This window comes from Aptenodytes patagonicus, chromosome 4, assembly GCF_965638725.1.
Source record: "Aptenodytes patagonicus chromosome 4, bAptPat1.pri.cur, whole genome shotgun sequence".
NCBI lineage: Eukaryota > Metazoa > Chordata > Aves > Sphenisciformes > Spheniscidae > Aptenodytes > Aptenodytes patagonicus.
The window spans coordinates 85594126-85619869 of record NC_134952.1 but is presented as its reverse complement, the minus strand read 5'-3'; the positions used below and the strand labels follow the sequence as shown (position 1 = coordinate 85619869).

The following is a 25744-nucleotide window of genomic DNA, read 5'->3' as shown; positions in this document are numbered from 1 at the left end:
ATCCCAGTACAGTGCCACCACTTTATTCGCTCCTACACTGGTGCCTCACTGCACCAGTCACTGCTAGCCCTGAGCTCAGCAAGAGCGTTCCAGCTATCAGGAAGGTGCCGTACATCAGGTGTCTCACCACCCTAGCTGTACAGCTGCCAACCGAAGCCGTAACACCTGTGCATACTCAATGGCCAGAAAACACTGTAAAGTGGCCTTCCTGCTGAATAAAGGCAGTATTAAGTGACACTAATCATATATATATACACACATTCACATTTTTATATATTTTTATATATATGCTCACACGTGTGTATATTTTTAGTAAAGCATGTTCCACAAGTCTCAGTCATGAACTTGAGAGTCATGGCTCTGAGACACAGCTCCACCCAGAAAAACAGTTGATAGATGTTGCCTGCAAGCTCAAGAGCTCAGCATTCCCAAATCCGAGAGCAGAAATAGCTCCCTACTTTTAAAATAATCCATTTCTACACACATGCATTTTGGAGTTCAATATTTATTTTAATTTATTTATTTTAAGCATGCAGACAATGCATTCCAAAGGACATACCATTGTTCCTTTTCCCACTGCCCACACAAATTCCCACTGTGTAACAATCTGAGTACCAGGGCTAGTTTAGACAAGAAGCACTGCTTTCTTCAAACCAGCATCTGCTCTTAAGGCAGCGCTGTGCAAATAGCAGCTATGAATCGCATACCAACAGAACACCCCATAAAAAGCAGGTCTGCTATGCATACCTCTACCTGCTAGTTGAACTGTTAGCCCTGCCGATGAGCAGGCACTCTCACATTTTATTTCTCCTAGCACCAACTGCAGTCCAACTTTGCAAAAAGCTTTGACATAAGCACCTGAGACTACTTGGGGCATTCAAGACACTTCAAGTTACTTAGGTGCTCTGGCAAAGATGAATTAAGGTCTGCTATAGACTTCTGTGATAAGTTTTCTCATTTAGTAACACCTATGTACCAGACATGCCCGGGTACCAAACTGTGAGAAAAAAATAAGTTAATTAATCTGGTGTTCTTACTGGGAAAGAGAGAAGCAGTTACATACAAATGCCAAATGCACAAACCACTCCATTTTTTAGCCATTTAAAAATAACTAGATCAACTGATACAGTGTGCAGTCATAACCAAACCCCACAGAGTCCAGTGACGCAAGTAGGTACTAGTATTTTTATCATGAAGCAGTTGTAAAGTTTTAACCCCAAAGTTCACATACTTAGTAACTTCAACATGTCAACTATACTTTCTCTTGTCACCAAAGATCCCGAAAGCTTGCTACAGTGCAAGAAATAAACTCTACGCAAATTAAACTCTACGCAAATTAAAGTGCTACACAATATGCTACAGGAAACTGCCCAGAAATGACAGGAAATAGCCTCACATCAGGACAGGCAATAGGTAAGACACACGAGGGCATCGAATACAGAGAAACATTAAAAGTATCCGTCCCAAATCGGCACCTTATTCTTCTTCTAAATCCCAAGAAGTATTCCTATGGCATTGACCTCAACAATTTTTCCTCACAGCAGTGAAGTTACTACTCATCAAAAAGCCTTAACAGGAATTTTTAACCATCACCTCTGACAACGCCGTCATTCCCTCCTGGCCCATAAGGACCGGCAAGGAAGCCCGAAATAGTCAATGGATAGACATTGCAGCTGTTTGGGTGAAGTTCTCTAAATTTTGAAAATCCTATCCTCTGTAAAGACTCTGCTCTCGTCCCTTCTATCAGGCAACATCCCTCTCTCTCAAGGAAAAAATATCTAAGACCAACAACCCTAAGGCAAAAAAAAAAAAGCTCTTAAAAAAAAAAGGCAAGCATTTGATACACCCTATAAGTAATACATCTTATGCACCTAAGACAAACATAATATTTCTTACGGTAAAACTGATCCCTTCTTTACCCCATACTTTTATTAGAAGAAATAGGAAAAATATCTCTACATTTCAATTTTAAATCAAGCTGCCTGAGAATTAGTCACAACCACTGTACTACTTCCATATATTATGCTACAACCACCTCTTGGTACTCACTGAAAAAAAACCTAATGCATTTACCTCTACAACTGTATTTAACAGATTCTTGTATTTAAGGCAACTAATACTTACCTTCTCTCAATAATGAAGAGAGCACAGAACATGACCAGTAGATCACCAACAGTTCAATTAATTGATTGTTAAGATCAAAACATTAACCTCTTCTCACCTGCAGATTCTGAAATCACACTGTAATAGAAATTACTGGAGAGTATTAAACGGGTCCGTTATCTATACTAACAGAAACTGAAAGTAGGAAATTATGGTAAAATTTGGCAACAAGTCACAATCCGCTGGGCTTCATTCACAAAGTCAACTCTTAAAGCTCTAGTCCTACACTGTCATGCAGACACTTGCTATTTGAGTTACTAAAAATGGAAGTTAAATGTAACACAGAGGGAAGGGTACTGTAGTTTTTCTAATAAAAAGAACGAGAGCTTTTTTCTCACAGAAACAGTCCAAGTATTTATGTTTGAAGAGACTAATCCGGTCTGCTCCCGGCATTGGCGGGGACCAGGAAACACTTCAGCACAACGCACAGTTATCAGAGTTATCTTATGCCCTTTACTGTACAAAGACAGTACAACAATTTGCTTACAGGCACATGAGTAACAAAAGCAATACAGCATTCAGTTCGACATCTTCTAGTTCAGTGCTCATGGAACCATCTTCCAACCCGGGAACAAGACACTCTTCCAACAACGCAAGGATCTTCAGACGATTTTTACTTTTGAGATACACAGTAATGCAACCAATCCATTTATTTTCTTCAAACTCATTCTTCCTTTACAAATGCACTTCTTGCACATCCCAGTATACTTAAACAAACACGCTTTCTCTTTATAGAGCAGGTCAGCATTCTTAAAGTGAGTTTCCTTTGTACAGGCCTACAAAATTATGTCGAGTATTGCTGTTGAGTTCCCCATCCACAGTGCATTACAACACTCACAATAGCATCCTTTACTAACTTGGCATTTTTAGAATCTCCCTAGCTGGCATAAACCAGTTATGGAATTAAAGAAAAAAATAAGAGATAGGAGTTCAAGAAACACAATCCACATTTCCAAAGCCAAGAAACACTTGTCAAGAGTGACAGCTGTTTGCAGGAACAAGCAAGATTTTTCTCCAAGACACAGAGCTTCACGTCACTGATGCTTCCCTTTCCGAACAGTAAGTTTCAAGAACAAATAGAAACCCACACAACAGAACCCTACTAACCAACCTAGACACTGTATTCTTTTTGGCCAAGGTCAAGGCGGTTGACTAAACATTTATATAAGGGATTATGCTGTGTAATCTAGGCCAGAACAGTTAATTCAATTCCATTTCACTGTGCCATTAAACCTCTAGTCTCTCAAACTTTAGTACGCTAGACATATCATGTTACTCAAGACGTAACCAAGGTGACGCCTTTAGGCAGGATGTGCTTCCTGACCAACTTTTCACGAGAAAGCTTCTCAACTTGTCCAAGACATTGATAAGACATCTGTAACGAGCATCCGCTAGCACAGTAGGAAAAAAAAAAATTACACACCAAAAAAGCTGTTAGCAGTAGTTGCATCTTCAACATGTGGGAAGATTTTTTTCCCCCATCCCTCCCGACTTTGTTCACTGAATTCAGCTCCATCTGTAGCGTACTCTGAACTGAAAACAGAGGGAGTTTGAAAAGCAGGACGATGACATTACCTGTGAATATAGACTAGACAGGAAAATGAAGTTCCTCATCCTACAACGCTGAGGCTATGATCAATAGAACCATGAATTCAATTCATTTTATAGATTGATTTCAAATGTCATTTGCTAAGCATTTTTAATGCACAGAACAGTTTATTTAAAAAAAAAACTTGATTTTAACTCCAATATAATAAACAAGCGTCGAAATAAAACAGTTACAGAACGGTTAAACCAGCGGGTACAGATACATTTTATACCTAATACACAACTTTTATAGAACTTAACTCCATTTTTATACTGAATGGTTACCAGCCACTTAAAGAAAAAAAACAAACACCTTTTCTTTAACTAACTCATTTGCTCTGTAGTTTGTCTTTCATTTTCCTTGAAATCACTATTTTAATTGTGATTTCAATATGCAAGCCTAAGCATCCAAAGCGGAGAAAGTCAGAGAATGGATCTGTAACGTCACACATGAATAACTCACCCACTGAATACCACAAAGCTACCATGGCACAGAAACAAGGCAACGCATAAGGTTCCCAGCTTCAGCAAAACGGCTAGTTCTACAGCATCTTGGAGAAGTGCCACCTTTCCTTGCAACAGAAACAAAAGAGTCACCAGGCCATGCAGAGATAAACCAAGCCATTCATAATGCTAGAAGCATTTCAGACTAAGGCAGACGTCACAGGAAGATTCTCTGGTTTACCATTTTTCTAAGGCATCATACACACAGTAAATTAGCAATATGAAACACATAACTCTTCACCACTAGAAAGAGTTTACCTAGTCTCACTCACATCTTCACATCCCAGTGTAATCACCAGTGAGTTCATTGACCATTTTTCATACATAAGCATGATCAAAACTGGATTAAATGGCTGGAATTAGTTGTTAGGAATACCCGATATGAATATTTGAGGCGATCAACATAAGGATTTTCATTAACTCACCTTATCTTCTTTAGCTGCCTGCAAATACTTGTATACGTTTAAACTCTGACCATAGCAAAGAAGCAGATATAGGTCTATCTGGCATATGAACAACAGGGGACCAATAAACCTTCTTAAGAGCAAAATATCTGAGATTCATCCTGCTTATACCAATAAAAAGGATTTAAAAAATATTTTAGGTAATAATATTTCCTTGGCACCCACATTGAGGCAGGCAGTTCTTAAAGCTCTATCTGGTAGATGTTGAATGAATTTGAATACTTCCATTTGCATACAAAGCATCTCTTTATTAAGACTGCTACCTGAATTATTTTACATCACTTTTATGATTAGGATTCATTCAGTAATAATACTTTCAAACTTCACACTGTGACATTTGACCATTTAAGAAGAGACATGGAAACTTCTAAACAGTATAAGCAGCTTGATCATTTTAAATGAACAAGCTATGCTGCAATGGCAACAGGATTCTGAGTAACAGAGTCAAGATTATCAAAATCATTTAATACCTTACATACATCTACTGCGTGTCAAGGAAGAGTCAGTCAACAGTGGTATCTCTGAACAAGGCAATCATTCATTAAATGAACCAGTCTGGAAGCCCGCGTGTTTTTAGGTTAGTCTCAAAAAATGAAAGCGTTAGGACCCTAACCGTAACCACCTAAACCCAAAGATGTCCTTCAACAAAAACTTCCTCTTACAAATGCAGCTATACAATTCCATGTCAACTTAACAGAACAGCAAGTCAAAAGGAAGAAGTAAAATAGTCCGTTTGATAGAGACAATCAACCATTTCAAGAAAGCACAAAGCTGGGAAGGTAATACTGTAAATTCAAACCAAGATTGGAGGAACTCAAAGACGTCTATATGACTAAACCAAATTAGATGCAGCACACTGTTTTCTTTTGATGAGTTCCTGTATGGTTACACTGCTTTTTAAATTACCGTAACAATATAAGCTTTCTTTTCTATCTTCAGAGTGCCTAAGAAATCTCTGGATAGCTCATTCGGAGAACCAATAATCCTCCTGCTGCTTTCATGAGTTCTCACTAAGTAAAAGCCAAGTGATACTACATAAGTGATATCTAAACTGAACTCAAGGTGAAGGTCTCACCTCTAGAGACACAGACCGTGCTACTGAGCTCTATGGAGAGACAGCAGGGCTCCCAAGAACACCATTACTTCATTTCCTTTTTTTCCAAAAAGTTTGTTTTCCTGCATGTCATGCACAAAATAGAACTGATCCCATGTCTAACACTGACACAACAAATTTCATTCCCCCTTCCTATTCTTGTCTCATGGAACACATACTATATTCAAGGCAGGTCGTTATACATGTGTCAGCAGAGTAATTAAGTCCCTTATATTCTTTAATGATCTATTTGCTCTGTATGCAAGACATCAAGTTCGAAACCAAAGTACTAAGAGGAATCACCTTCTCCTGTGTTTACACCGCTGCAATTCCAAAGAGCACTTGGCTCTGTCAGAGTTCTTAAACAGCACAGACCAAGCCCATTCACCTTTAGCAGTTAGATGAAGATTAGCTCCAAGCTTTCTTACTCCATAGCTTCTCTCTCCAAAGAAACACCACTTTCACAGGTTCACAGAAGTAATTTAGTAATTATCCAAAACAAAAGAGAAAAAAAATTGTTTAGCAGCAATTTCTCTAAATAAAAGCATGTTCAGTTTTTCAATCTACAGGAGTTGCAAAAGAACGTAGGAACATATCATATTAATCACTGACTTGTAAAACTATTTTTTGTTTCATAAGAAAAGTGGCAAAATGCTGCAATAACTCATTAGAACTGCTACTGAAAGACAAGATGCAAACACAGAAATCACAGTTCAAACAACAAATTAAAAAAAATAAGTAAAATGAGTCATTACAACAGAACAGGAATTAAACCAAGAATTGGACCATTCCTATATATTAGTCCATAACTCTTAGAGACTCGTGCATTAAATTTTCCAGGCGCCACAGGAACAAATTCATCCATTAAAATAATGTGCAAGTTTGGAAGGAAGCCCAACATATACATTATTCCAAATAACATCTCCTCAAGTCCTGGAATATCAGAATTGCTTTCCTAGTTTAGTACATGGCAATCAAGGCATAGCGTATTACCGAAGTGAAAAGGAAGAAACTACCACAGAGACAGGACGTTCAAAACTCTACCCATACCTCCTGTACAGACTTGTTGTATGACTTGGGGCAAATCCCTTCATCTTTTGTTTCTCCATCTGCGGAATAATGACTCTCCCTAAGGGGATGCTATGTTCTTCAGATCAATACCAGCTTTGACACTGCTTGAAGAGCAAGACAAAAAAAAACCTAAGAGGTGTTCACTCTCACATGAGTCTGTATGATCATTTCTTCAGTATTTTTACCATTTGCATCAGAAGTAGCAAGGCAGACGTAACCTAGAATCAAGGCTAAGAAAAGACTCTCATGCCTTTACAGGGAGAACACTCTAAGTTAGCTATTTTTCAGTTCCACAACACAGACTTAATGTTTCGTAACACCTGTGTTCATGTTGCTCAGGAACAAAGCAGCATGTCTTTTGCTACTCAAACCCAAAGAAATATTCCCTACTTAATTAAAACAGACCCCTAGGATCAAGTTACTTTTTTTATTTCTAGTCATTAACCTGTACTTTCCTGTGCATTTTCCTCCACCCCGCTTCTGTTCAGAGACCCAGTTTCACAACTGACCCCACCCATATCCAAGACATCCCACTGCTACTAGTAAAAAGTAACTAATCTAGACAAGCATGAGCAAGGAACCCATTAATCAGAGCAGAGGAAGGGAAAGGTTCCTACCTTCTTAATCAGTAGACAAACACTCAAGGGACTGAAATCCATTCCCAAGACAACCAGGAAAGCAGGAGAAGAGGAATTCATCTTCCTTCCTTGTCAGCAGCTAGACAATGATGAAGAGAAAAACCAGAACCTAGCCCTTCAAGGGAACGGGGGCTTCACGCTCACTGCTTAACTTCTTAAGCTGGAGAGGAAAATACAGGACAAGCCATCTCTACCGCAGCAGAACGACAGACTAGAGATGACATGAGCTGCGTCAGTGTACTGCTGCTTAGCATCACTGCGTTCTGCAAACTAGCCTCAGACTTTCAGCTTAACGTATTTGCAATAGGCAAATATTCCCAACATTTCAGGAAGCAGCTGTTCATCCAGTATATTAACAGCTTTTAAGATAAACCTATAAAAACACATGAGGAAAAACTTCCATTCCAAAACAGGTGCCTGCAAATCTAACAATTTCTTAGGAAAAGGACAGCATCTCAAGCAATCAAGTTACAATTAGGTGATTGACCATGTCTGTGTTCCTGGTTAGCCCCAAATGCAGAATAGAATTTGTTTACTAGAACCACCTGTTACCTGACACTCTTACACTCCACATTTTGGCAGGCATAGAGCATTCATAGTGTCAGTTAACACAGCTCTGCTTATGAAGAGCTATTCATTCGACTGTGGTAATCCACTTACCTAGACTATTATGGAGGCAAAAAATAGCCACAACAAGTAAAATATAGCCCAAGGTTAAGAAATTAAACAGTTTCAAGAATGGAGGCTTAAAAAGAACCCTGTAAACCAAAACAACACCAGAGACAAGAAGCACAACCTAATTGATTACCTCAAACACTTTTCCTCTGAACCTGAGGTGAAATCTGTTTAGCTATAATTGAGACGTTCATCAGACAGCATGTGTGCACACATTTACAGCTAAAACAAACAAATATCTACAGCTAGAAAGATGTCTAAATTCACATAGTTAACATGTATATATTAAAGCACGCTCATTCTTCCCAGATGCAAAAGGAAAGTAAGCCTGTAATTACGCTGCTCCGTAGAGACCGAGTCCCACCTCTGGCATTAACTGCAGTTCTCCACGCATAGAAGAACCGTACAAATACTTCCATATGCATAACATAGTAGTTAATGACTGACAGCTCTGATATTACACTAACAAAAGCCCAGAGAAATAAACATACTCTTCCTAGAATCACTGGTTTCTAGTTAACACCTGTCTGAAAATAAATTCTACTTTTATTAACTAACAAAGTTTTTCTTTTCTATGTTGACAGGCAAAATACTGAGATTTAATAAAAAAGGAAAAAAACCTTTCAGCTGAACAAACAAAACACCCACAATAACATCCTGCGCAGCTTCTTTTAAAGCTAGGCCAAATCTTTCATAAAGCTAATATATCCTCTGTTACTACAGACTGCCTTACCCTTTGAGGGTGTCCAGGAGTATCATAGTAAAAACACCAGCACATGTACACCTCCTTTTACGACAACTGTAACTAGCATACTTAATCAAAACACATCTGCAAGAAAAAAAAGCAAGTAGATGGCACATACATTTGTTACATCTGTATTTCGTCAAAATTTGGCAAAGGAAAGATGCCTTGAATTTGTGCATCATATTAACATGACACTGCTACAAGTAAAGTTGCTTCTCCTATATAACCATCTGACTGTTGGCCATTATGCCAAAAACTTAGCTCAGAATTACTAGATTCCAAAGTACTTGCTCAGGATTTAACTACTTCTGGGCACACAAAAGTTAAATTGATAACCTTCTTGAAGAAGAACAGAACAATTATGCACAGTTAACAGAGGCATAATATTACACGTTCATGCAATGCATTAAGGAGTGTCCTTAGGGGATGCAAAGACTAGTAACTTGACAATCGAAGAGCATTAGACCACCACACATCTGTAAGAGCTGAACTTGGTCTTAGCCGTACAATAGATACCTTTGTCAGCTTACAGATGTTTCCTAACCTGTTAATTTCTCCATCTACATGAGAGGCACACAACAGCTCTGGTGAGTACAGTGAGAACAACTGCTCTCCCAAAGTACCACCAAAGTTCAGTCAGCACACTAGTCACCTGACTAACAAAACTGAAGTTAAAACATTCATTTTGTGCGCCCTGTTACACAAAAAGATTTTTTACCTGCATATTCACGTAAGACTACAATCAGATGTAAAAACCCAAACTGCTTCCCGGTTTATTTTCTTCTTCAATACACAGAATACAGCTACATCCTGTAATAGGCAAAACAATGCTCTTGTTTCAAGTTGTTAGCTGCCTTCACTAGGCTTGAAAAGCCCGAAGATAAACCCCAAGAACTACAGCACAGGCTCCCTATCTTTCATTACCCAGAGATCAAAACTTGGTTCCGCATCTCACCACCTGCCATTCTGAAGCTACACTTGAAGTAAGGCAGCCATGCCTATTATTGGGACTGTGCAAGAACCTCACGTATGTTATACTATTCTCTTAGCCAAAAATGAAAATCAGAAAGTTTCAAGTACTCATGCTGCTTTTTTCTCATTTTATCTTTTGAACTCGAACAAACCGTTTCTGCTACTCAAATATTAGCAAAGCAAAACTGTTTGAGACAGAGTAACAGGCCTGACCTTTACAGTCACGTGTGAACGTAGATTCAGTAATGTTACACTCTGAAAAAAATCGACATGACCGATCCCAACTCAAATTCCACAAGTTAGCTTTCCAGAAAACCTTCCAGCTCATAATCCACCTGGACAACTGAACTAGATTCCAGCTGAAAATAAAACAGTAGCTACTGAAAAGAGCAGCAAGTCACGTGCTACATAACCACTAGACTAATAAAAAAGCCAGTAATGAACATGTCAGCTTGCCACGTAGTCATGACATAAGTGACCCTGCACCAGCTATACTGGTAACACCTGGCACAAAAATAAGCTCTCCCACTGTACAATCAGAATCTCAGAGTTAAAAAGTTGGTCCACACCACATTTAAACACTTTGAAGTGCTAAAGTTAACAGATCCATTACAATGGTGCTTCACTCTATTTGCCTCTTCAGAACAAAGCACAACAAACGAGCCACATCTTCACGGAAGAGAAAGCAGTGTATGCTGTACAGCAGCACGCTTAAGAATTTATAGCAGCTGCCCGAGTTGCAAATCCCCAAGATAACTTACCCTAAAGACCTAAAAATCAGGGTATGAAAGGTTAATTGAAACGGGGCTTAACAAAGCATCCTAAAAGGGCAAGAAGAACCTTATGCATATCAGGAAGTTCATCTATTTGGATTACTAATTGAACTGCTATTGCTAAGACACATAAGGTAGAAAAAAAAACCACCCACAACAAAACTTTCAAAACCATCCTAATTTTAGGACTGGTTTTAAAAATAACTTATTACACCTCCCTTCTGAACAATAAGAGATTCAACCTTTACCACAGACAGCCGTGATGTTGATCAAATTTTAAGACTCCCCTTCTTCCCTTAGACAACTAATTGAAGAAAAACCTCCAGGAAAAGACACTTGTGCTGACAATTAAACAGCATGACAATCTACAAACACACAGCACAAGATACCACAAGACAGGACTTTGGATTCCTCTCCATCAAGGTGCTAGTTTTCTTAAGCCTCGACTGGAACAGTATGAAAATAAAAGACCAACTCAGTAATAAGTGTCATCGAGTACTTGCAAAGACTGCACGCTCAATTTAAGTACGACGGTAGAGCTTGCAAGAAGCTCGTTCCTTCACTAGTTTGCCAGTAATGACTCCAAGAGGTTGCAGCGTGAGATGGATTATAAAAGAAAGGAGAACGACTTTCCAATTTTATAAAGGGAAGATCTGAGGTTTTTACTTGTCCTACCTATTGAGAGGTCCCTCTTCATAGAAAACTATACTTTAACCGTCATATTAAACAAATGAAGGAAACCTTCCGTGTTATACAAATATTAACTAATTAACTTAAAAGCAATCACTACTTGAGTGGCTTTTTCCCTGCCTCTCTAATCCTAGATATAAGGTCACTTACAAAAACAACAGCTTCCTAAGATACAGTACCAGAAAGCTGAACACCACACAGCTCCAAACTCACCATTTTATCAGCTAGAATGATTAAAAAAAAAACCAAACCAGTAGAACCGCTATCACACAACTTCTTTCCACATACACTAGGGCAAAGGAAATAGAGAAAGTTACAGCACAAGAGCAGTAGTGAGTCATGTTCAACCCCTCCTATCCAAAGTTTCAAGACACAGAAAAGTTGAAGAGCAGCCTATTGCTTTTCTAAACACAGCGACACTACCTACCACTACTTTACATCCAGTTTGGGTACTTCTAGGAGCAAGCTGCACAGGGTATTACCCAGTTTCTTCTGTGTAAGCCTCTAGCATTTCACCTCCACTTTCGTAAGCAATGCTGGTGGGTGGGTTAAAATGGAAAAAACTGTACGGAAATAAAAACAAGAGAGTTTTGCTTCCTCCAAATACAGTCAGCCTAGTCCTTTCCAAAAACCAAGGTTTTCAGGGGCACTTGTGCTGTATTCACAGCACACTAAGACATTCCTCATCTGTAACTAGGGTTAACATCCTGCACATAGGCAAACGGTAATTATTGGATCATCCTGTGAAATCCAGTTCAGTAAGGCTGACCCACAGCCAGATTAGCATTCCCAGTATGCGACAAAAAAAACCAAAACAAAAAAAACCCTCATGCTTCTTTCTAGGACACTACTTCATTTAATTCAAGGTTCTTCCCTTAAGATGACTCCAAGTCTAGTAGCACTGGCCCACTATATAAGTTTACAACCACCTGCTAGCCACATAATGCTTTTATCACAAGAGTAGCCCATCAGAACATGCAAGCTCCAACCCTCTCACCTTCTCTGAAAAGTATAAACCCCAGATGGTCTAAGCTTTAAGTTCAATCACCTCCCTTCTTCTTTTAGTAGGGGACCAAGTCCCAGCTCCTTTTGTTGAAGCACTTCTGGCTTAATGAATGAGGTATGGATTTCTGCCTCTTTGCTGGAATACTTCCAACAGAACAAATGTTTAGTGCCTCTATAGGCTGTTCCCTTAAAGTTAAGTGGGGGGGGTCAGGATGAGGACAAACAACAGGGGACTACTGCCTGACGTGGAGCTACCCCATTTCTCTGTCGGACTAAAAACAGTCTAATTGAGAAATCAGTAAGCATCCAGATATGGTACTAATTGTCCTGGACAACAGGATAACAACCAGCCTGAAGAACCCCTTGAAACTGCGGTACTTTTAGACACCAGATCAAGACATTCAGGACACTGGATGACAGTTCTTTAGCTGTACCACAGGGGGGAAAAACACTACACATTACTATTTTTTTTAATAAGATGCAACAGCATATACCCCATGATGCCATTAACCAATTCTGAATAGGAAACAATGAAAGCAGTACGATGATGGTCTTGCCATGCCCCACAAATTAGCTTCAAAACCAAGCCAGTCAGTCCTTTTTGAGAGTGAAGCTTGAGAATCCACTGCACATTTCATGTACAGTCTCCTTTTTTTTATTTTATTTTTTTTTTAAAACCATCCATAACTGTCTCTGCTTGCTTTTTAAAAACATACCCACATACTAAATTTCAACACAACACTTACCATGCCAACTTTGGTCTGCTCATAGTCCAAAAACAACTTCAAACCTGGAAAAGTCTTTATTTACTCAGTTCAAACACCCCCGAGTCCTGCCAAGCAATCAAGACAGTAAGACAACCCAGTATCTTCCAATACCTACCCTTACAGTCCCCAGAAAAATTAGTTTTACCGCAGTTCTTAGACTGCAATAACTCCTTTCTGTTTAAGTCAATGCAAACAATGAAGTAGTATTATCCCCATGTCAAGCCACAACTTTCTACCCCCTCCTTACATAAACCAAACATGTTTTGGGAAGTTGCCAATTTTTACTTTCCTTTTCACTCATCACAACATGAACTGTTTTGCATTGACATTTGAGATCAATTTAAAACTATGTTTCATACTTTGTCACATCCAGTTTGCTGCAATTCGTGAACTAGGAAGTCTTTCTCAATATTGCAGTCACCATAACTAGAATTCCCTGCGCACCATCTGCAACTCTGAACAGAGATTTTTCCACATTTTTGTCAGACTTCATTTTCCAAACTTCAGCTGCATTGCACATACTCTTGTTCAACAAAGAGATATAAAGAGGAGGCCTTCACTCTGCCTGTATCAGTCATTTATTCCACATACTTCTACCATCCCTTCAAAATGGATAGGAACTCATTTTCTACATCAAACCTTAACCCAAATTGATTGTTTTTTCCCCCCTATCTCTGAGAAATAAACCTTAAAAACAAATACCTCCATCCAACGACATACTGACCATTGGGTTATGAAGGCTAAGAAGTCACCAGGAGAGGTGTGTTTATAACAAAAGAAACCATCAAACAGCCTACTAACTACAGCACTTCAACCTTTACACCTACTTTACTACAAAAGGATGCAGTTGCTTCAGATAGCATTATACATATTTATGCAAAGGAACTAGATTACAATGCTACATACTTCTGCCTTTAAAACACTGCAATAAAACAATATTGTCCAAGACTACAGAAAAGTGTTTTGCGGGCAACATCTGCATCAACACAGGAAATCTACCAAAGATTCATTACTGCAGCCTAACAAGGTAGATCCAACTGGAGCCTTTTGGCATCACTACTGCCACTCGCTCTCGTTACCGGGAGCTTAAATCCTTTGCAAAACCAAGAGCTAGCTACCCAAGACAACTCAGATGCAAAATTTGGAGGAGGGGTGTGTGTGTGTGTGTTTTAACAGTTTCAATCTGATAGACATATAATGCTATTAATTCTAATAGCTAGCAAAAAAGCTTATCTATACCACACCACCGCTCACATAACATTATATATCCATTCTGAAATAGGCTTGTTATGTTCATTACATTCATTAACTCATCAACAACGCTTCCTGACACGACCTAAAACTGATACGAGCCTCTTAAATTAACTTGTAAATGGTATTTCATCAGCACCGAGTAACAGGAACTACCTGACAAGCCTAAGACCCTCAATAAAAGTAGGTTTCAGAAAATGAAAGGAGAAAAAAATGCCTCATGCAAAGGGACCAGGGAAAAAAAAAAAAGTTTCTTCTCCCCTGCCCCGTGAGGGGAAGGATTATTAAGCAGGGGATTTATAAAGTGTTAAGTATTAATAATAGATTGCAATATGACTGATATAACACCAATAACATACAATTACTTCATATGAATTGTTACTAAGCCAAGGGAAAACCTGACAGTCAAGAAGTAATTCCTAGATAAAAAGCAACTTTTTCATTCATAAACTATTGCGGTCAGTTAGGAGTACCGGCATGCCACTTGAACACTTAGTCACAGTGACCTTCTCACCAGTCACCACAGGGCACACATCTGCTCCCCACACACACACGCACTGTTAACCCAGCTGCTTCCCGACAGTCAGAGGCCTTGTATGAGTATCATTCCCCCGGCTCCCTCCCTTCCCTACTACCCCAACCATGCAGTTACGCCACCTGCTACTTTCTTCTCCTCTAAGCCTTTTTGGGTCCTCCCTACTGAATAGCTCTGCTGCTGGCTTTGAAGACTCCTCCCAAGATGCAGCAGATTTACACTGCCCTGACTCTTACCCGTTCTAGTCCTAGGCATCCATATTTAAGAGACCACATAAAAGCTGTAGAAAACTTTCTATTTCAGTCTTAAAACTAAGGAAGCCAATTTGCACAACACTCAACTGTTAAAATTAGTACTCCCCCTGCCCCAAAGCCCTTAAGGGCTTTGAATTTGTTTCTGCAAGCTACAGAAAAAAAAAAGAATAAAAATCGTGATCTATAGTCACTCTCAAAATGACACATTATGAGAAAATTTTCAATAATAAACTAAACTGAACCAAGCACCATGCGACTTTTCTCCTTTCCACTACATCTATGGTTTTTGTGTTACCTCCTCAATTTGTTCAGGAGCCTATTTACATAATTTTTTTTAAGAAGTCTCTATCCTGCAACCAGCCCTGCAGAGAAATGACCTTCTGTCAGACCACGACGACTTTGAAGGAGCTCTCAGCAAGGACCACTCATATTTTAGACGACCAGGTATGCAGTTGGCTATGCCCTGACCTCTTTTCCATAAGCCAAAGACGAAATATTGCGTTCTAAATATTAAGTATCAACTCCACTATTCTACTAAAACTTTTTCTAGATAGCAGTGAAAATTTAAGTACCACCTATACGTTTCTATTTTAAACAGTAATAGTATCTGCATGTACTTGTTAAAACCGCATCTTAAATCCTCATCAAGAAATCCACATAATCAATGAAAGTTTACTAGTACATTTATGCATAAACTAGTTGAAGCAATACACAAACATAAAAAAAGACAAAGATAAGTTATTTTGCCCACAACATCCAAAGCGGTGTGTTGTAGCACTGCGAAATTCAGTAACTACGAAGTATACAGGACTAGCCCTGTGCTCAGTGACCTAGGAAGTGAATTACACTTTATACATTACAACATCAGCTGCCACCAACTATGACAGACCAATACTGCACTGTTTCCCCCGCACACACACAGAGTAAAACTCCACCATGGCTGTTTTGATGACGGCCCATGCCAGCGTCTATTAAAGTCGTACAGCTAACAAAGTCTAACCAATCCTACGACTATCTGAATTCACGCAACTCTTCTTTAAGACCCAACAGAGGTCCAACGCCATAAAGCGCCAGTTAACGACAAGAATTAGAAGTCAAAGCACCCTGCAACAAGGGGCGGACAGCGATTCTCTACAGCAGAAGTTGCTAGCACTGCAACTTCACTCGTGACCCTGCCAGAAATCTACTGCATTCCAGCAAGGAAAATGACGGTTTTTATTTTTTGGGTTTTTTCAGATTAGCCGGCAAAAGCCTACTACAGGATTAAACCGCCCTATTCTGAGGCGCCGGTTACCGGCCACGCCGTCGCCAACCCCAAATGATCCGACCCAGTGAATCACCAGCCCCACCAGCAGCATGCCGCTCTCTCAGACACCTCAGAACGGTTTACTGACGACAATATGCCAGGAAGCTCTAAGCCACCTAACGAGCCCCAGGCACCAGCCAGCAGTCGAAACCAAAAAAAAACCCCAAAACCCCCTTAACCGGCTCGCAGCGGGTAAGCAGCTATTCAGGGACGGAGAGAGCGAGCCAGCGGCTGGCAAAGGCAGGGGGAGCCCGTCCCGGCGAGGAGCGGGGCAGCGGGCCCCCGCCTCGCCCCACGGCCGCGCTCGGCCCCTGCCGCTCCCTCCCTGTCCCACGGGCATCTCGCACGGCCCGGTCCCCCCCCGTTACCTTCCGCCAGCAGCTCGTCGGGGGTGACCTGGTAGCGTCCGACGGCGAACACCTTGCCCAAGGCGACGCCGCTCCCCCCGCCGCCCCCGCCGCCGGAGCCGCCGCACGCCGTCCCGCCGCCGCCGCTCCCCTCGGACTTGGGCATCCGAGAAAACTTCTTCATGGCGAGCGGGGCCCCGCCAGGCCCGCGGGACGGACGCCGGGCGCAGGCGGCTGCCCGGCCCCGCGCGGCGCGGGGCGGCCGAGGAAGAAGCCGCCGGCGGGCGGGCGGGCGGCGCCGCGCGGCGAGTCTGAGGCGAGGGGCGGCCGTTGCCCAGCGGCTGCCGGAGCAGGGAGGGGGCTGCCCCGGTTCACATGCCGGCCGCGGCCCCGGCCCCCGCCCCGCTTCTCCTCACCCTCTCGCCCGCCACCGCCGGCTCCCTGCGCCCGCAGCGACGCCCGCTCCGGGAGGAGGAGAAGGGAGAAGGAAGAAAGGGGCGGGGCGGGCCCGGCCCGGCCCAACCCAGCCACAGCCCCGCGGCGGCCGGGACGAGGGAGGCGGGCAGGGAGGGAGCGGGGAAGAAGCGCGCCGCCGGCAGAAGCCGCCTCGCCAGTGTGCGGCGCGACGACGCATGCGCGTCCGCAGCTCCCTCACACACACGCGTTACACACACCCCCCCGCCGCCTGGCCGGAAGTGAGGTTGTCAGCCTTGGGCGAGCACGTGGAGCGGGAGCGGGGGGGAGCGAGGCGCACGGCGCAGCCCGCCCCGCCCCCCCGCGCCCTCCCTCACGCCCCTGAGCGCGTGGCGGCCGTTAGGGGCTGCAACGGCCTCGCCGGCCGCGCGCCGCCCCTGAGGCGCCGCGGGGCGCGGAGCGACGGGGCCCGCCGAGGGAAACAGGCGTGGGGCAGACGGGGCCCGCCAGCCTTGGCCCCGGTCGCCGTCACGGCGCTGATCGCCGCTTCACTGACCCAGCCGGCTGCGGGACGTACCCTCGAGAAGGGGGCCCGCGGAGAGGCGCAGCCTGGCGTGGTGCGGGGATGGTGTGGTAAAGCACCGCGGTGGTAAAAATGGCTCTGCACACCCTGGTCAGGCCAGCGGTTGCCTGTCAACCTTCTGGGGTCTGTAGAGTGCTTCCAGTAGGGGAAATAACTGTAAAAAGCGTTGACGACAAGGGTGAATTCCCAGCGGTGGGTCTCCACACATGCACTAAGCAGAGGTTAGGAGTTAACTGACTGAAAAGAAGTGGTAAAATGGCGGCTCTGGACAGGAAAATTCCTCTTCAGCTGTAAATTCCCCCCTGTGCAATGCACCGTCCGTGGACAACTTCCCTATGGACATTGACGAAGCAACCCTGGGAATTTTCCAACACAAGCTTCGTTTCACCTGTGAAATTTTCAGGAAAACAAGAATTGTATTTGAAAAACAGTTTCTGAACCGCAAGAAGCCTTGTGTCCCACAGTCCCTCGCTTGAGTTTGTCAGCTTGATTGGAAAGGCACTGAGCCACAGCAGCCAGGGAGCCACTGACTGTAAGGTACGTTGTTATCACCGTGCTGCTAGATGGCAAGCGTGGCTATTTAAGGCAAAGTTGGTCACAGTTCCCGAGAAATACCACTTGGGAAACGCCCTACGCTTCCAAATAATTTATCTCAAATTTCCGATTCAAATTCACATTCAGACTGAAATCAAATTTCAAACTGTCCAAAATGCCAATGACATCCAGTTTTTGCACTTAAGCAGTGATTTTAGTCATCCAAAAATGGTGAGAGATTAGAGTCATTGAAAAGGTAACTTTGTTCCAAGCCTGTTCTTGGGTAGTACCCCCTGTACAAATACAAATGAGGTACTCATGCTTTTTTTTCCCCCCCTTACCGAATGAAATCATACAATAAAAACAAAGTTGATATGGGATCTGCTGTCACTCTCATATGAATGAATGAAGCTGCATTTTTGGCATCTGTAGTGGGAATTTAACAGCGCAGCCGTTCACACCGAACACCGAGGTTTTGGATGGGTATCAATTGCAGCCATCGGTTCAGTAAAACCTCTGGAGAAGTCAGAAGCTTAAATCTTTGGGATAACGTTTCAATAATCGAATTAGTTTTGACGTAATCATATCGCCGTACTCTTAGTTGCTAACAAAATTTCAATACTTCTCTATTGAAGTGACAACCTGTCATACATTGAAAGCACTTATACAGCTATTTGCATAAGTAGTCCCCTTTCTGTAGTCGTTGCCATCCTTTCAGTAACAGGAGACCGATTTTTCAGCAGCATATAGAGACTCTAAATCACCGTTTTCCTTAGAAGAGCAAGGTATTTTGACTGCAGATGAAAGGAACAGAATACTGTGAGAGGAATGGCATGATCAGCAGCATTTCGTTAATGAGGGCATTCTTACAGTGCTATATGCCTGCGCTCCTTAGATATACGCTTTTAATTATGTCTTTGAGAAAAAATGCAGCTAGGTTAAAAGCACCTAAGTGTAGTGCCAGTGAGTAATACAATTTTGCTCGTCCTCAGTAAAAAGAATATATTTTCTAAAAGTCACTGCGAGAGGGTAGGATTGGCTTTTAGGTTAGCTGGTTCGGTTTTATTTGTTTTGGGGGTCCCTATCCCCACCTATGTATTTTTCTTCTTTTTAAAGTAAGAGATTGAATTATTGCTTGAGTTATTTATAGGCCGGACGAAACGAGCACTCTTGTTATACTGGGATTAATGCTACTAATCTCTGTCTTGACATACTAGAGGACGTAGAGGTCAACTACTAGGCATCGCTGGCAAATAAGCGTATCAGTATTGCACACCAAGTTGTGGTCATGAACACGGTGATGGCTGCAGAACTGGCTAGTCTCTCGTCCGTAATCTCAAAGAGCCACGCCACAGCTACCTTACGATGTTCCACAGCCCATTTAATCGCAAACTTGGCACCCAAACGGTCTTTTTCTGTAAGACGCCAGCATGTTGTGAGGAGAGTTTGTGTTAAGGATTCCCTTTTATTAAGTATAGGTCAATGAGTAGAGATGATTTTGACAGATCACTTAAAAAATACGGGCCCGGTCATCCGAGCAGGTAAATGAGTGATAATTTTGAATATGCGAATAGGTCGACTGACTTTGATTTAATTCCTCACCTGAGTGGAACGACATTTTGACATTTCTAGAAGATATATTAATTTCCAGAAAGGAAGACTTGTGAGACTTCTTTCACTCAGGGTGTGAAACCCAAAGTAAACTTTGCTCTCCCTTACTGAAATGAAACCTCTCGTTTGGTTCGGGCAGAGCAGGGAGGCTTCGGTCTTCTGCATCTGGAACGTGTGCAGCAAAACCAACCTAATTAATGCAACACATGCTTGACAGTGTGACAAACAGATCAGAAAGGTCTTTGTGCTACTTAAAAAAACCCAGAAAACAAATTTTAAACCCTTGAAAGTACCCACAAGCACAGTTATTTTCTGGTTGATGTGAAACAGTAGATGGCCTGAAGAAAAATCCAGCGACAAAGAACAGAAAATCAGAAGTATGAATCCTAAAGTGAGGAGAGATCTACTACAAAGGTGGAGAAGATGGGGGATCTTAATGCAGAGGCAGCACTGAAGGCAGGATATCAGTTATCATTATTGGGGGGGGTTGCTATGTAATGTTTTTTTCTTAAACCTTCAACTCGATGAATCATGAAATCATAGGAGATATTCAGCTTTCATTATATATTAAAAAAAAAGAGCAATAAAGGTCAGCTTCTGCTTTTTATGACTGTGGAGTCAACAGTGAACTATCACTGCATGAAAACAGGAGAGAAAACAAAAAAGTCCCAGTCACGTGCAATAGTGTATGTGTCCATCACAATATTGGTACATCTTGCTTCTTCCTTTCTTTTATTGCCTGGGGTCTAAAATGCTGATACGTTCTTCCTTTTTTAATAATTGTGTAATGGCAGATCTATAATGGCATATAAATTATGCCACTTATTGTCTTTATTCAGCACATAATACGCATCTTGAAACTTCTCTCACAGTTTCACAAAAGCAAACCTCCGGAGTTTTTTTTAATACAAGAGTAACTGTATTCTCAGTGTCAAGATAGCGAGAGTCATAGCTTGTGTCAGATAATGTATCCGTGACTTTATTTCAGAGTGCTTGAAATCTCGGTCCCCCTCCTGACTCTCGGCTGCTAGACAGCCTTAAGCATGCTGCTTCACCTCAGTATACAAAAAAGTTTCCTGTCTATAAAATCAGGATAAGGCAGCTTTAAGTATGCTGTTTCACCTCCATATATGAAGAATTTTCCCGTCTGTAAAATTAGTGTAGTGATTATTTACTCCATTGTAAAATACTTTGAAGATTTACGGAGGAAAGCTCTACGTGAGAACACTACTTGAAAATGAAACGTCAGATATTTCACATGTGCTTGGAGTTTGTAACGTGATGATTTAATCCTCTTTAAACTGCTGAATAGTTCAAATGCCTTTGCCTTGATTACTGTTTCTTAAGCATTTCTCTCGTTACATCTCTCCCTACGCATAACTCTTTCTTCTGTACAATACATAAATTGGTTTTAAATCAATCCCGTGACAATAAAACAGCTTCCTGCAAAAATGTTAAATATCCCTTACAGAAAGTAGTTATTAAGGCAACATAGAAGTGGAAAACTTTCTTTGTGTGAGTGTTGTTTTGGAAATGTCTCTTGCTGTTTCTGGACAAACTCTTTTCATTCTGATTACCCAAGCTGAGTGTTAGAAACAAAAGAGAAAAAATTCTAATTTTCTAGAAATACGTTCTTCACGTATTAAAACTTTTTTTAAAGTGTCACTTCATTATTCTTCACCTTAATTTAAAACACACGGATCTGTGACTTTGTAATGCAGACTCTCAAGTGTTCAGCAATTACTGCAGTAAAATTTTTTTGTCCTTATTCGGGTATGTGAGGGTTATTTTCTATTTTGTAATAATTCAGTCAGTGTGAACAAAGCACTGCCAGAGAGAAGGTTTTCCCAATAAGCACTTTTAATTCTTTTTCCCCTCTTATCACCTCATTGTTGCATGTTTGTTTTCCTTCTGGTTCCCTGGGAGCCGTGAGAAACATCATTTTGCACAGAGAAGTAGCTATACAATCTTCCTATCTTAATAAATACTGTGTCTTAGTTTCATACTGCTGACCCTGATGGAGTCTGTTTTAGACACAGTTACTAAAACCAGACAAAATGTTTATGATGAGCTAAAAGCTAAGAAAACCCCAGGAGACAGCTGGTTTGGGTTTGGGTTTGCTTTTTTCTAGGATCAAGTCACATCCCAGCTCCGCATCTCAGAGGCAGTAGTAGTAATGAAAGGCCTTTTTTGTTTGCTTAATTATATATACAAAATAGCAGAAAGATTTTGGTATGTATGTTGTGAAACATGTTGGCACGGAAAAGATGTTGATGTGGGGGAAAAAAAAACAAAGAAAAAGACTGAAATCACTTGGTGGAGAGGGATGGCACAAATCAGCTAGAAAGCAAGTGCATTCTCTGACATCTCCTCCGGTTTTGAAGATCTGAGCAGCAGTAGAGGCTTTGCATTGACCTCGTGAACAGAGACAAATTTTGATTCGTTTCAGTTTCTATCAGCTATTCTAATCAGGAAAGAAACAAAAGGAGCTGTGGAAAACAACTAAGTCACTGATTTCTGACGTTAAAATGGAAACAAACTGAGGAGCGAGCTGGTGAAAATATTTAAGGTACAAATAGCTGACATCAGCTTTGGTGACACCCAGCGCAACTCTCATTGACACTGAGGTCAAGAGTCTTTTATCGCAACACGAGATTCAGTCATTTGTACTACAACTGGCGTTGGGACCAAACAAAATAGAAATTGCTTGTTGATACGACAACTCTTGGCCGGTTCAAAACAGCAACAGAAAGCGGGGAAAACATAAAGGCAGATGTGTTTGTAAGAGTCCTAGGTAGAAATCCTAGAGGAAGGAATAGGAAAGAGGTTATAATGGGCTCAGAATTGTTTGCATCTTGACTTGGTAAATTGCTTCACATTAATAATAATCTGTTTCCTTTCTGGAGAGGAACACTCTCCTATGTTTGTCCTGATGACCAGGACTCTTACTTCGTTTGATAGGGTAACATATTCCTGCTCGCTTTGTAAGAGCGTTCTTAGATCTGTATTTGACCTCTTGAAGTTGAACTCTTCCCTGCCTTCTGTTGGCCAGGTTTCTGGTTATTCCCAGCTCACCAGCAGTCTAGTTGATTTCATTCTCTCTTAGAAACAAAACGTGATTTCACCCTTGCTTTAACAACTTACTTTCGCAGTCCTAAAGATATCTAACAAGTTTCTCTTAGAGGAATGAAGTGTGCTCTGTGCAGCCTTTTGAAGGAAGGCCAGCATCCTAACTTACTTAATGAATAAGTCTTAGGAAGTGACTTTCTTCCTTGAAAAAGTTATGCACGTGGCTAAAACACGGGGCCTTTCTCAGCAATTCTTAAACCGTGGTACATGGTTTATAAAGGGCCTGCTGATAGTTCACAGAGATCTGGCTGGTGGCACAGCGTTCCCCTTCCTGAAAGCTAAACTTTGTTACAAGAAAACTAAAATGCCCAAATTCCGACACTAATACTACTCTCCTGCTTCTACAACTGCTCTTGAGATAAAAAGAAGGACAAAAGGTGAAGGTCAAGAACAAATGGCAAGTCTGAATGATATCTTAATTTCAGCAGCATACAAATTAGAATATAGCATCTTTTGTTTAAGTACCTTTGAGATGTAAATACATTATTTTATAGTGTAAAAAAAATCCAAGCGTCACCCAAAACCCCCAGAGGCATTGGTACGCCCCAAAATTACTTGTAGCAGTAAAAAGTCATGGAAAAGCCACAGCCATTGAGGTTCAAGAAATAAATTTATTTCAAATCTTTTTACCCTATTTGCAGAGATAGGTTTTACTGTTATAGTTGTTCTATAAAAGGAGCAATGGACTTTTTCTCCCTCATGTATTTTTTGAGTCTTAGAGAACTGCAAAAATATCCCTGGTCATCAGTCCTTATGCTAAAAATACTTACTTCTTTATATAGTCTTATAATCTTGAAGGGAGGGGAAAAAATCCTTGGAACTGAGAGCTTGGGAAGAAAGCACGTCTTTTGGGTCACAACTGAACAGTCTTTGTGCTGATGCACATTAAAACATTGAAATGGTATAACTACAATGACTACAGATGTCATTGCTGGCTGACTCGTACCTTTAAAAGCCCACTTATAAATACAGTTATGTTGCTTATAAATTAAGTTTGCAAACAGGTTATTTCGACTCACAAGCTGTTAGCTGGAAGTACATTTCAAATACTATTGGGGTATGAACTCTAGTTTTAGTTTTGTTCGGTTAGAAAAATCATTAAGACTTTTGCGCGTTGTTTAGCTAATAGCATTTGCGTCCAGGCTAAGAAAAGGGAAGAATTTTATCGCCGCTAGCGTAGTTGAAGTTACATGCCACAACAGAAGTAATGGGAAAGATGGAGAAAAGAGAATTGCTGCAAGTTCATGCCAGATCTAAGTAGGTACAGAAATACTGTAATAATTGTTCATAATTTTGCAACAGCCTTTCCTGAAATAGGCTGTCCATTGTTCCACTATGCAAAAAGACAGAGACAGAGCTTTTGCATATCCTAATGACTGTCATTTCATGCTCTGCAGCCCCAGTGCATATTAAATAGGATAGATAAGTCTGGCACAAGATGGGAATAACTTTCTGTTCTGGAAAGCAGAGAAGATTATTAGGGGAAGAACCCTGTTGGATCTCGTTTTGAATAATATGTTGAAAGTAGTTGTAAATCTAAAAGAGTGAAGTGTATTGAATGAAACTGATCACAAAACAGTTAAGTTCATCATGTAAAGAAAGGAGTAGTAGTGGCAAAGCACGGGTAAGGGACTTCAGAAAACTTCATTAAGTATCACGATACTTATGGATGGGACCTTGGGATAGTAAGTCAAGGAATAAAGGAGTGCAGGACTCCTGATGACTTCCGAAAGGTACATGACAGACTTAGCAGCAAAATTTTCTGATGCATTGGAAAGATGGGCAGCTTAGTAAGGAAATGATATAAAAATCTGAGATGGAAACATTTTAAAGGACTATATAGATATGGGGAAGAACTCATGTTAGGGCTACCATTGCCTGTTTGACTGTGAACTGGGGCACTGCAGTAGTCTCCGCTGGAATGGATTTTATTTGACATTACTAGATAGCCTGGATGGCGGAAGAATGTACACTTCCAAACTGTTATGATGACTCAATACCTGAGAGGAGCTGAAAGTAATTTGGAGGGGAGAATGCAGAATCAGAGGTGTCTTTAGAAATGGAGAAATGGTCTGAAAAGAACCCGATAAGATTCAACAAATACAAATGCAATAGCTAAGAGCAAGAGAAAAAAAATTCTTAAGTACAAAATCAGAAGTATCTGACAAAGCAGCAGGTCTGTCAAAAAGGGTCTGAGGGCTACAGCGGCTCACAATCTGACCAGAAATCTGCAATAGAGAAACAAAGGCAAAATTCAGTCCAGCACATACTGAAAGAAATGACGTCTGTACGACATGAAGGTAATTAATCTGCTGAGGCTTCATCTGAAGTACCGCATCCCATTTTGGGTATCCCACATTAAGACAAGTTATTTTACAGCAGCTAGCTCAGAGAAATGCAGCAAATACAAGAAGTTTAGAGAAGATGTCCTCTGAAGAAAGGTTAAACAAGTCATATTCCTCTGGAGAAGAGAAGATGAGAAACGAGTGAGTTAATTTTCTGCGATGGAAAGGCTATTAATTACAAGAAGTTGATCAATATTTCTCAACATTTACTACTAGAAAGACAAGAATAAATTGTCTTAATTTACAGGAGAGAAAATTTAAACTAGACAGTGGGAAAACATTTGCTAT

The 25744-nt window shown here is 41.2% G+C and overlaps 1 protein-coding gene across 1 annotated transcript in view; it reads right to left on the bottom strand.

The window, feature by feature from the left end:
* Window positions 1–17024, bottom strand: part of BMP2K (BMP2 inducible kinase) — a 66868-nt gene extending 49844 nt beyond the window's left edge. The window contains exon 1 of the mRNA XM_076337495.1: window positions 16862–17024. Within this exon, the coding sequence (XP_076193610.1) occupies window positions 16862–17024 (163 nt within the window). The remainder of the gene's footprint in view (window positions 1–16861) is intronic.
* Window positions 17025–25744: the final 8720 nt, after the last annotated feature.